At 34.9% G+C, this 12534-nt stretch overlaps 2 protein-coding genes across 6 annotated transcripts; one reads left to right on the top strand and one right to left on the bottom strand.

The window, feature by feature from the left end:
* Positions 1–2630, top strand: LOC111479501 (histidine-containing phosphotransfer protein 1-like). Its single transcript, XM_023124198.1, has 6 exons — positions 1–386; positions 516–646; positions 825–893; positions 1919–1990; positions 2113–2185; positions 2299–2630. The coding sequence occupies exons 1-6, from the start codon at positions 327–329 to the stop codon at positions 2353–2355; spliced, it is 462 nt and encodes a 153-aa protein (XP_022979966.1). The 5' UTR covers positions 1–326; the 3' UTR covers positions 2356–2630.
* Positions 2631–2747: 117 nt separating this feature from the next.
* LOC111479338 (uncharacterized protein C1683.06c) lies at positions 2748–9490 on the bottom strand. 5 transcript variants are annotated; one of them, XM_023123931.1, is made up of 13 exons: positions 9334–9488; positions 9047–9257; positions 7948–8127; positions 7619–7729; positions 6900–7235; positions 6641–6817; positions 6178–6471; positions 5949–6071; positions 5621–5818; positions 4602–4855; positions 4165–4369; positions 3429–3734; positions 2748–3220 (listed from the first exon to the last, which is right to left on the bottom strand). In XM_023123931.1, the coding sequence occupies exons 2-13, from the start codon at positions 9224–9226 to the stop codon at positions 2897–2899; spliced, it is 2688 nt and encodes an 895-aa protein (XP_022979699.1). In that variant the 5' UTR covers positions 9227–9257; positions 9334–9488; the 3' UTR covers positions 2748–2896. The 5 variants fall into 5 exon arrangements, with proteins under 5 accessions (XP_022979699.1, XP_022979701.1, XP_022979700.1 ...); XM_023123933.1 differs by having other exon boundaries at positions 6178–6462; XM_023123932.1 differs by having other exon boundaries at positions 9047–9248.
* Between the last annotated feature and the right edge of the window lie 3044 nt (positions 9491–12534).

The raw sequence follows: 12534 nt of genomic DNA, 5'->3' as shown, positions 1-12534 counted from the left end.
TCACTGCAAAATGCAAATCAACGAAAAGAAAACGACAAGCAAAGGTGGAGGCTTTGATCCTGTAAGAACGACCCTCAAATCCAGCCTGATAAAAAGCTGCTTTGGACTCTGCCTCCACTTCGCCTCCTCCTTTGCAGGCGCCCGGCCATCGCCGAACCCCACTTCAAGTTTATCTATCTATTCTTCACCAATCCCTTCAAACCCCTCATCATCCTTAAACTTCATTCCTAAGATCTGTAATCGAACACCAACTTTTGTGGATCGCAGCCAAGTTCTAAGAATCTTCTTCATATTTTCGTAGTCAACAGAAGCTTCTGTGAGTAAAAATGGAGGTGGGATTGATGCAGAGACAGCGGGTTCAGTATGTAAAAGGCCTACTCGGTGAGGTAAAACTTGAAATCTGAAGTGGGTTTTGGTTTGTTTTGTGATGATTGTGAATAATCTTATGTTTGTTCTGTGTGATTTTGTGGGTTTTGGTTTGTGTGGATCTATCTATGTGGTTTTGGTGGGAGAAGGGCACTCTGGATAGTCAGTATTTGCAGCTTTTGCAACTGCAAGATGAGAGTAATCCAACTTTCGTTTCTGAAGTGGCGACTCTTTTCTTTGAAGATACCGAGGAGCTTCTCAATAAACTGAGAGTCGCTCTGTAAGGACTCAGCCTCTTTGGCTGCTTTCTTGGAGTTTTATTCTATCTCTCTCTCTCTCTCTCTCTCTCTCTCTGTCTCATCAATACCAAGTTAAGCAATCATCCAGTCGTGCAGATCCTTTTTTATGACTTGTTTTTCTTGGTTGAATCGTTTTGTGTTTCTCTGTGTTTCTGTCAGATTACAGCCATCTGTGGACTTCAAAAAGATTGATGATCATGTACACCAGCTGAAGGGCAGCAGCTCCAGGTACAAAATTTCCTCTCTCTCTCTCTCTCTCTCTCTCTCTCTAAAAATGGATAGACGATGATAGTCAGAACTTCGGGAGCTTTGGGTTCCAAGCCTTTAAAGATGTGATTAAAACTTGTTTGTGTGAGTTTGCACGTCCCTGTATTACAGAGTTCAAACTTACCACACTGTGTTTGGAAAAACTTTTCGAACTGCCTAAACTTAGCCTGGGTTAAAAGATATACTATCGACCAAAAGGTTAGATATTCAAATCTCTCCACTCCTAATGTTTTTCCTTTCGTATTTCCCCTCAAGGTTGTCCTCTTTGAGCTTTCCCTTTTGTACTTCTCCTCAAGGTTGTCCTCTTTGGGCTTTCCTTTTCGGACTTCCCCTCAAGGTTTTTAAAACGCGTCTGTTAGAGAAAGGTTTCCACACCCTTATAAATAAGGGTGTTTCGTTATCCTCCCAATCGATATGGGATCTCACAATCCACCCTCCTTCAGGGCACAACGTCCTCACTGGCACTCGTTCCTTTCTCCAATCGATGTGGGACCCCTACCAAATCCATCCTCTTCGGGGCTCAGCATACTTATTGGCACACCACCTCATGTCTACCCCCCTTCAGGAAATAGCCTTCTCGCTGGTACATCGCCCAGTGTCTGGCTCTGATACCATTTGTAACGGCTCAAGCCCACTGCTAGCAGATATTGTTCTCTTTGGGCTTTCCCTTTCGGCCTTCTCCTCAAGGTTTATAAAACGCGTTTTTTAGGAAAAGGTTTTCACACCCTTATAAAGGGTGTTTCGTTCTCCTCCTCAACCGATATGAGATCTCACAATATTGAATTGAAATAATTTTTTCGGGTTGAGATGCAAGACTGATGATGGGAACTGATCATTGAATTTTGAGCATTCAAGGGAGGACGAGCGAGGTTTATAACGATGTATCAATGGTCAGGATATTCATGATGCTTCTCAAATCTAAAAGTCATGAAGAAAATGCTGACCTTGTTTTGTTTGTTGTTTTGACTCCTCTGTGTCCAATGCAGCATAGGTGCACTTAGAGTGAAGAATGCCTGCATTGACTTCCGGAGCGCCTGCGAGCAACAAAGTCCAGAATGGTGAGCTATTTTCACTATTTGATTCATCTTTCAAAGTTCTCTTCCCAGTTAGCAGTCAGGTCTGAGGAATAACTAAGTGACAAGAATAATCAAGTGATTAGTAAGTAAACTGTTGTTTCCAGGTGTTCAAGATGTCTCCAACAAGTAGAGCAAGCATTCTATGGTGTAAAAGATAAGCTCAGTTATCTATATGCTGTAAGTAGAGAAATCTGCTACTTAAGGGCTTTTCTTCTTATCATCTCACACTTACCTTGGTCGGTGTCTGTGACAAAAATGGATAAATTGACTACAAACCTTGTTTACTGCAGCTGGAGCAACGGATTTTGAATGCTGGTGGATCCATCCCAGTGGACTTGGGTTCCTAAACTGACAAAATCCATGAAAACCAAGAGTTTTCCATTCGTTCCTGTCGAGTCTCCTTTCTCTGTTCTCTAGGCTCTTAAAATGGCTGTTACTTGTGCTTGTACAAATTCAGAACCTTTGCCCTTTTCACTCAGAACATCAATGTTTTCTACAGCTGATTTCGACTTTTGATTTTTCAAGTCTGTTTGAGCTGAACTGTTTGTATTGCATGGAGTCCTGAAAGATTTTCTGGGTGTTTTCATAGAGGCAAATACTCTCTTTCATCTTTGTTCCCCTAGTATTCTGCTAATCAAAACATACCTGGTCATTTGTGGGTTTCATTTGAATTTTCTTGGATTTCCACTCTTATTTGAAACAAACAAAATCAACAAATGGACAAAGTAGGCCGCCAATGGACTAAGAACAGCATCAAGCTTAGATGATGACATAAATTGATAGGGGGATAATCTAGATCTTATTGTTTGTTGCTTTCTATGAACCACGAAATGGAAACCTTTTTTTATGTTTATACAAATGCCCCAAAAGTTTTCATCTCGGTGAATATCAGCAAACACATGATCCATGGCAATAATTACAGGTGTGGTTTTGCAGTTTATTCCACCTTCTTTTCTGGTCATTAAAGCTTTTGACCACTGCAGATTGTATCTTATCACTTAGCCGGGTTGCAAATAGGTGAAAGTAGGCTGTTTGGTTCAAATTCTGCAGTACTCGGATTAATTTCCCGCCCTTCTCATAGATGACAGTTTGGCCATCTTGAGATTCAACACCAGCTGCGAAGATTTTTACAGGCCTGAATTGAAAAACTGGCTCCACACGGCCTTCTTCAGCCAGGACTACTGCACCAAGAAGTTCCCCCAAGAAAGTATCCTACAGCAGAACAAGCTTTTATTACAGCAAATAACAGTTGACTTTCATAAGAATTCCAAAGGTTCAGAGCCAATGGAAACTTAGATACAAAAAATTGAATTGGTAAGATATATCGTGTACAGTTTTATACTCATTGAAGCCATAAGAGATTAACCAATAAAAAATTATGAAGAACAGGTAAGAATTGAAGTCGTAGACAATTTCTTACCACATGCTTATAACAGATGACTGATTGCTTCAAGCGATAGAGTCTTGACAGCAAACCACGGGCAAAGAGAAGCTCAGGCGTCCTTTTTTTCTTGCAGAGAGTTTCTAAGACATTTTCAAATGAGCTGACACATCGCTGGATGCCAAGGGGAACAAGCGTGATATTAACTGTTGACTCGAAAACAGTCTTTGCACCTAAGGGGTCAAGGAAAATATTGAATTCTGCATATATATTTGAAGGAACAGTGAAGACATTTCCTTTATCCATATCATCATCCTTGATGTGCCCCCCAACTATATAAACTTCCTGCAGTTGTTCAGCGCTTACTATATTAACAGAAGTATGCAAAATATGCAAATATGCTGAAAGACTAACAAATGTTGTATGTAATTCAAGTTCGTCAGCTTAAGAAACTCTTCGTTTTGTGATAATGTAGATGCATTAGATATTCCGAGGTCTTTCTTCTCTATTTCCTAGTGTTTATGTTATATGAGGACCATTAATATAAAAAACTTTTCTCCCATTTGCAGGAAGCCACCACAAGAAGCAAAACCTTCCAGAGCACAAAGAAAACTAGCTGAAACGTGCAAGAGATAAATAGCAGAATACTTTTAAACTCTAAAGGAAAACAGCAATTCACACAGAGATTATCGTGGCACTTTGTTCTCTTGCTTTTTGAGTATTAGTAGTATATGTTTTAGATAAGATAATGACAAGACGAACCAAATCCACAAACCTGAATAAGGGAGCTTGCATTTTTGTTTGATGTAATAAGCTTTGCTAAGTTAGTCAATGGTCCATTGGTAAGCACTGAAAGCTTGGATCCTGGCTCCAGTTCTTTCAATATGGATTCCCAAATTTCCATGGCTAGAGGTTGTCTCAGTTCAGCATGCTGAGCGTTTTGAGGATCTCCGTGTTTTTCTGGGTGTTCTGCTGCGTACCTGGTAAAGCAATCGAGATAGGTGTCAATCAATTAAAAGGCCAAAGAGGATAAATAAACTGGATGCAACTAAAATGTAAATCAAAGCACTACGTTGGTTCACTCTTCAGATTCGAGTTATAATCAGTTAGTTTCATTTTGCAACTAGTGGATTGGAGCGTTCTCTGGAAAGTACAGATAAAGATAGATTCAACATGAAATCTCTGAGAGACTAAACAGGTAATTTTGAGTACCTTCTTGGGCTTCTGGGCAAATTACGAGCAAGACCATAGAGAGTATCAGAGTCTAAATATCCACCACATCCATTTGGAATGGCTTTAGCATACTTACAGTCGCCAACAATAGGCAAAATTGAATCTGATTGGTTTACTGCAAATACGTCTCCAAGACCTACTGGTATGTCATCTCGACCCATCATATGCAGTAGATCATAGATAACATCTATTGTTGCAGCATTTGCCCATCCTGTTGGACTGGCTATTATTGCCTGTAGAAAAGTAGAGGCAATATAAAATGTCTAGAGAAGGTAAAGAGGAAAAGTCAACCATGGGTCACTTTTGAGAAAGTAAAGCAATGGTAGGTTCAAAATGCTTTGGGCTAAAATTTTCTTTATCATAGTATCAAAATGTTGAAGGTTGCTGATTAAAGAGGTAGAGCTTCCTTATAAGCAGGTAAGGTTACTCCTTTCAACCATGAAACTCCCAAAGAGCTTTCTTCTCAACTTCTTTCCTTGTTTGCAATACAAAAGTTATTCAGATCGACAAACTGGGTCCCTTAGTTGCTAACATTTCCAATACCTCACTCTTAACAAGTGCCACCAAGATAAATTACAGAGTAGGAGGATTCATCTTGAATGGAAGCCATGCCTCAAAATTTTATAATGGCATTGTTTAAGTATTGATAAAATTAAATTTACCGTAACCCATCAGCTTAAACTCTTAGATTGATCATTGATTTAATATGTTACCAAAGCAGGAGTTCTGTATTTGAATCCCTGTTATATCATTTCCTCCATTAATATTGACTTCCATTTATCATAAATTAAATTTGGTAACATATTAAGCTCTTCGGTTAATATTGACTTCCACGAGTGAAGTGGAGTGTTGGATAAAATTAAATTTATCATAACCTATCAGCTTAAGCTCTTCAGTTGATCGGTAATTTAATGGCATTATGCTGGAATATTAGAAGGGCTGTCATACAATGCAGTAGTATCCAAGGTGAAAAGAGAAAGGCCGAAGAGAAACTCTACCTTGATGTCAATAACTTCCACAGGTACTTTCAAAAGATAGAATAACGCCAGAAAGTCTCCAGCGCTCATATCCATGTCAATCACAACAGGTTTCCCCAGTTTAATATTTCTGAAATCTGGTCTGTACATAACTTGTTCGTAATATGGGAATTGTGTGGTAAAATTGAATCTTCCTGTGTTTATAGGACTGTTAATAACCTGGTCAACAGGAAAAACATATTGTTACCTAAGCTTCATTGATTGTAGTAATCAATCATGAAATAGTTAAAACTTTTAGGAAGAGTGTGATTGCGATGTCGAAAATCAAAGCAGATGAGAAGAGCCTCACATCTAAGAAGCCTACGTAAAATTCTCTGTCAAGAGGACTGGAGATGTTCTGGTTGGACTTTGCTCTTGTAGCAACCAAAACATGCACTCCTTCTGGACCCATTACCTCTGCTGTATAACCATCCTGATGGATAGCATATAACAGATAACACATTTCCGTTATAAAAGGTTGAAGAAGATGAGAGAGACAAAACTAAAGGCAATTAAAAGTATTAGGAAAAATAAAATACCTGACATTTCCCTTTCCCATTACTCGCAATGCAAAAGGGATCTCGAAGTCCTGTCTGAACATGCCCACTGTGCACCCCACCTTCTCCAAGATCAAATTTTGGAACTTGACGTCCATAAAAGAATGGATTTGACCCATCAGATTTACCATACGGTTTATTTGAAGTAACTACAGTTATATTCATGTACTCCATCATAGCAAAATCATTTTGACCATCATCGGTATGTGAGTTAAGCATGATAGATGTTGCCACACCAGATGCGAAAGAATCCCACATGAAATAAGTCTGCAAAAACTTCAGTTCTTTTGTGATCTTTTATTTATCTCCCTTCACAATAAAATCAAGCAAGGCTAACCAACAATGTTCTGATCTTTTTTAAAATTTAAAAAAAAAAAAAAAAAAAAAAAAAAAGATCTAAAATTTCATTCAGGTGTTGGATAGAGGAGTGCATTTCAGAACTTACTGTATAGAATTGCTCTCCAAGCCGAGAATCACGAGCTATTTTCAAGGTTTGGAATGCATATTGTGCCTCAACTGTACCATGATTCTGCTCAAATATTTCAAAGAAAGTCTTAGTTACGGGAATGGTGTCTGTAGCATCCAGAGGAACAATGGTGAGCGGAATTCCAGAATGGATCACCTGCAGCCAACACATCAGTCCTATGATAATTCCCATTCAGGTGTGACTATGTTTAATTGGATATTCCAGCAGACTGCAGTACCTGATATGCTGCAAAAGGGTCTCCAAAGATATTGAATTCTGCATAAGGATTACTAGTGTAATCCGTGAATATGTTACCAGGATCGCCGCATTGTCGAGGAATGCAAGATCTGCTGGCATTTTCTGGACAGCAGCCAGTTGGGTTCTCTGATCTTATACCACCACCCATAACATAAATATGCTCAACATTCTTCTTTAGATGTGGATTACTCATGAGGAAAATAGCAAAATTTGTGTGTGATCCTATAAGGAATATATTAATGGGGCCTTCAGATATTTTGTCAATCATCACCTGCTGAGCAGTCTTTTGTTGCAAAGGATTATATTTCCTGCTTCCCTAAGTTCATAGACAAAAGTATGAGCTCAACCATGGCAGCATTTGCGTATCTTGAACAATAATATCGAAAGATTGCCATGAAAGCCAAGCTAAAGATACAAGATACAGATTTGGATTCAGCTGATTTTGACATAGCATACTTGCTAGAAAAAAGTATATTGTGGAAGTATGTCATCGGTGCCGGTGAAAGATTGGAATTAAAGATTGATTCTTTTCAAACTGACAGCCCCACAATATAAATGTTTACAACTGAAAGAGATGAGTACAAATATGCGTACGTGTCTGTTAGGTGATGTGAATGTGGATTATTCGGGAGCTCTTGAACACTCCTTTGGATTGTATCACTCTGTTTATGAATTAATAGAATGGGTTCTGTCGCATACCTGTGGGAGGAAGGCTTTGCGAAGTCCATAGTTGGTATCAGCATCTAATCGCCCTCTAATACCAAGGGGAATGGCTTGTCTATATCTACATCCGCCTGTAGTCGTCAATCCCTGATATCATTAACATTCACTTTGGCATGCAACATATGGACTCTTTGGTTTGTGTATGGAATAAAATTTTCTGAATCTGTAGATTCATTGTTCATTAGAAAACTATATTTGACTGTCATAAGAACATGACAGCATAGTTCTTAGCAATGAGCCTAGCAGTCATTGTTGTCTGTAAACAAAGGAAATGTCTTGCTGCAACGAAAGAAATGTATTCTAACCTGGTCAATTATGGAAATATATCCACCAACGTTGGGTTGAATTGTTCCATCATCGAGTATTCCACCTTCTCCTCCAATTCCAACCGCAATATCATCGCGGCCCATCATGTAAAGAATATCATAGATTTGGTTCACTGCATGTCCAGCACTTGTCCAAGCATTTGCGCTAATAGTGATTGCCTGCAGCAATGTAATAACAATCCTGATGACAAGAATAGCAACCAGTCTACAAACTACATGCATTAAGTTCCCTATTTCTGAATCATACTGTTGGCGGCAGGCTCCATCAAACTAGAAGGGAAGGTATACTTACCAAGGACACAGTTAAACAACACACACACACACACAGTTTTGGACATTCAACTACTTCAACATGTAATGAATGTTCTTTCATTAATTTGCTTCAGCAATGACGTGTTGAAGAAAATAAATAGTGGTAATATTTTTCAGGTTCCTCCAACCAACCATGCCTTGGTAAAACAATGAAATAACTGGTTGCGGTTATTTTGCTTTGGTAGAAGGACCAGAGGAATTCTAAACTATTGTGTTAAAGGATTGAACATTTGTTTAAAAGTACAAAGAAAGCCCTCACTGCTTAAGCTAGCTTCTACGTTGAAAATGTTCATTTTAATGCAAAGCGCAAGGTTAAAACAACTCTGCAACCGTACACGAGATCGAATCGATGATCAAATCGATCCCAAGGACCAGTGTGCGAGAGGTGACCATTGAATTATTCCACATTGATCTGAAGACTAGATTTTAGCTAGTGCATATGAACATCTCAACTCTTGAGTTGATTATTCGTGTGTGAGAAGGTCCATTTGGCTCCAATGACAAATAACTTCAATTACAAGCTTCAAAACGAAAAAGGTAAACTCTACTACCATTTTTGTGTTAGGTTTGTTCGGGAGGATGGAAGAGAATTCAAAATCCTGTTTAATAGCATACCTTAATTCGTTTGCAAACAACAACATTAGATAACAGTTTAGAATGTGTAAGAGATTTGAAACCGGTAGAAATGGTAAGATAATGAACTCCAAATCAGTTAAACGCAGAACAACTTAAAACAATGAACTAACTGAGTGAGATTACTGATTACCTCCAACTCAAACTCCGATCGATTAAGCTTCAAGAGGTACAAAAGAGCAAATAAATCATCAGTATTCACATCTGTGTCCAAGAGAATTCGTCGTGGCAATGCCTTTACAACGCTCAAATTGGCTCCAAAAACCACTCCAATCAACACTAAAACAACCAAAAAATTCCTCTGCAGCAACATTTCCTCTGCGTTCACCACTCCCCCTGAAAATCTACACAAGAAATTACCAATTGTCGCTCCTGAAACATACAAAATTTGCAGCTACCAAAAACAAAAACAAAAACAACCTTTGGTTCAGAAGCAAAACAACGATCAAAAGGATGAAGACGACGAAGTGAAATGAAAACGGCGCGCAGATTGTTGCAGTGAAGAAAGACAGAGTTGAGTGGATTGGCGGTTTCCGGACTGTAACCGAAAGAAATCGCTGTGATGAAAGAGACAAAGAAACTGAATTTCGTAAAGGATAAATAAACAAATAATAACAATAATAAGTAAATTTTGATTTTTCTTTCTTTTTTATTTTTATTTTTAATAATTATTGAGGTGCAAAGAGACAGGCAACAAACGACGAGAATGATTCCATATTTTTTTGTTACTTTATATCAATAAATAATTATAAACTTCTTTTCGCTCCTTCAATCTCATCTCGGTTAAACTAGTCACTGATTATAGGTTTCTCTTTTATCAGACCAGAGAAGATCGGGAATCCTAAATAAAAAAGATCAACGACGATGAAGGAGAAGAACCAAGTGGGAGCTCGTAGAAAAGAACGAGAGTATACCCGAAAACATAAACCTAATAGAGATTTCACCGACTTTATTAGTGAAAGCTAAAAAGCGAGAGTATATCCAAAAACATAAACCTAATAGAAATTTCACTGACTTTACGAGTGAAAGCTAGTTTTAGGACTAGCTAACGAGTAGCTGCATAAAATAGTCGGTCACTCGATGCAACAATATATTCTTTAACGCACCTCGATATTTCCATATGCCATCAGCAGGTCAGTTACTTGCCTGCTTTCGTATGAAAACCGTGATTGATTACTTTAGTTTCGTGTCATTTTCAATGTTTCTTTAACTTAGAGAAACAAGAATGAGTGATGATAAACCTTTGCAAACAAACATTTATGAATGAATCCAAGTCGATACAATTTAGTCCGATGATTTAGTATGGAATTATTGAACTAAAAAGAATCCCAATATATTAAACCAATTATATTTAGATTTTATTTATTATTTGTTTATTTATTTATTTTTGGATTATCTTATAAAAATAAAAAAGAAAAAGAAATGGGCACAAATACCCACTTTGCAAAGATTATCAAAAAGAGAGGAATATGGGAATGGTTTGACTTACTATAAAAAAAAATAAAAAATAATAAAATTGCCTTTCCTTTTTGAAGTATTAATTATTTATCATATTTTATTTATTAGTGTCCTTTTTTTTTTTTTTTTTTGTTATTTAATAAAGTCAATTACTTGATCCTAGCTTATATGACAAAGCCTCTATTATTATTATTTATTTATTTATTTTAACTTTAGTTCAATTCGATTTAAAATTTTTTTAAAATATATATTTATTTTTAAAAATATTACATTTTATTCAAAAGTATTTTAAATAAATAAAAAAATTGTTTGGATTAACTATGTTGAAGAGCGATTTTATAAATTAACAAAAAAATAAATATTTAAAGATTTATTCCATTAATCACTTTAAAGTCATATCATGGTTCAATAATTAATTCCTTGAAGTGTTTCTTTCAAAAAGTTTTTGAATTAATCTTATTTTTAAGCATTTTTTATTTAATAAGATTTTTTTTAAAATTACTTTTGATAATTTAAAAAACCCTTTATATTATTTTGTTAAAAAAAGTATATGCTTATAGAAAAATCAATATTACTTTTTTTAAAAGTTAGGATGAATTTAAAAAAAATAAGGACTTTTAAAGTAATAAAAACAAATTGATAATGGATAATGGATATTTTTAAACGGTTTATTTTTCCACAATTTTTTAATAATAGTTTTTATGTTTAATTAAACATTTAAACTCTTAATCGAATTTCAATTAAAAAATATTTTTAAAAAATAACTCACTTTTAGTTTTAAAATTTAGATTAAATTTTGAAAATATATTTTAAAATAAAATAAGAAAACAAATAAATTTATAAATAGTATTTATGAACTTAATTTTTAAAAATTAAATGATTATTTTTATTTTCAGACTGTCGGCTGTGGCGTGGATGAAAGCCGGTTTGTTTGATTTCATTACCCAAAAGGGAAAAATAAGAATAAAAACATTATTTTATTTTTGTATTTTCCATAATTTTATTTATTTATTTTAATGATTATTTATTGGGATTTTCAATAAGTGGACCCACAAAAAAGACAATATTTATCCACTGGAGTCCGTAATAAGATTTTTATTCCCTTAAAAAGAAAAAGAAAATCATTATTTCATTTTTTTAAAATAAATTTGGAAGACTTATAAAGGAATTATTTTTTAATTGTGTTTATTTATATGAAAACAATAATAAAGCAAAATTATGACTCAAAAAAGTAAATTAATGTGTTAGTCTCAATTAAATAGTCAAATTTTAAAAAAATAAAATGACATTTGAAATTTTTATTATTTTTCTCATTTTTAGTTACTTACTCTTTTTTAAATGAAATAAAAATATTATAATATTTCATTACATAATTTTTTTTATTTTGGATTTAGGGCGAGACAACAAATTTATTTTTTATTTCCCCATTTTAGGAAATGCCTCTAGATCAAACTGAAATATTATATGAAATAACATATTTAATACATTATTTGAAAAAATAAAAAGCCATTATTGATAATTACAATTTAAATATTTTTTTTACAAAAAAAGGGTCAGAAATTTAATTAGTAAGAAAAAGGAGGGTGGAAATAGAAAAAAGTAGAACATGAGGGGAACAAATGAGAAGACAGAGGAAAACTCGCCCACGTGGGCAATCGAATCTGGGGTCCACAAATGTGAACACTAGGCAGAATGTCAAATTCCGCTTTTTTTTTTTTTTTTTTTTTTTTCTAATTCTAATTTATTTAAAAAATATTTTTATTTTTTCAAAATTTGTAATATAATTTTTTTTATCTTACATTATCATTTTAAAAACACTTTTTAAAGTTAAAATTAGTCGAATATTAAATTTAATTAATTAATAGTAATAATAATAAACGAGATTAATAGAAGAAAAAAAAAAAGAAATTATTACTGTTGAATTATTGGAGGCTTGCTTTCAATCACATCACCACCCATTAGGCTCATTTTCTTCCTTCTTTTTAAGGAGCGTGATCGATTATTTATTTGAAAATATTTTTCATTTATTTATTAATTTATTATTTTTTAACCAAGACAATTACGGGTGGGAATATTCAAATCCAAATCGAGTATTTCGAAACTACCTAAAAGTATTCTTATATTTTTAGTTCAAAATATCTAATTTTTGGCAACATAAAGTAA

The sequence above is a fragment of the Cucurbita maxima genome, unplaced genomic scaffold, assembly GCF_002738345.1.
Source record: "Cucurbita maxima cultivar Rimu unplaced genomic scaffold, Cmax_1.0 Cma_Scf00005, whole genome shotgun sequence".
NCBI lineage: Eukaryota > Viridiplantae > Streptophyta > Magnoliopsida > Cucurbitales > Cucurbitaceae > Cucurbita > Cucurbita maxima.
Note: the sequence above shows the minus strand (reverse complement) of the source record. Positions and strands in the feature narration are given on the sequence as shown.

Excerpts from the sequence above, each read along its gene's own strand:
- LOC111479338 (XM_023123931.1), bottom strand. The coding sequence starts at position 9,226 with ATGTTGCTGCAGAGGAATTTTTTGGTTGTTTTAGTGTTGATTGGAGTG. Across the intron at positions 7,730-7,947 it reads ATATTTCCATAATTGACCAG|GGATTGACGACTACAGGCGG; the intron begins GTTAGAATACAT and ends TAATGATATCAG. Across the intron at positions 3,221-3,428 it reads TCATCTGTTATAAGCATGTG|GATACTTTCTTGGGGGAACT; the intron begins GTAAGAAATTGT and ends GTTCTGCTGTAG.
- LOC111479501 (XM_023124198.1), top strand. The coding sequence starts at position 327 with ATGGAGGTGGGATTGATGCAGAGACAGCGGGTTCAGTATGTAAAAGGC. Across the intron at positions 647-824 it reads AATAAACTGAGAGTCGCTCT|ATTACAGCCATCTGTGGACT; the intron begins GTAAGGACTCAG and ends TGTTTCTGTCAG. Across the intron at positions 1,991-2,112 it reads GAGCAACAAAGTCCAGAATG|GTGTTCAAGATGTCTCCAAC; the intron begins GTGAGCTATTTT and ends TGTTGTTTCCAG.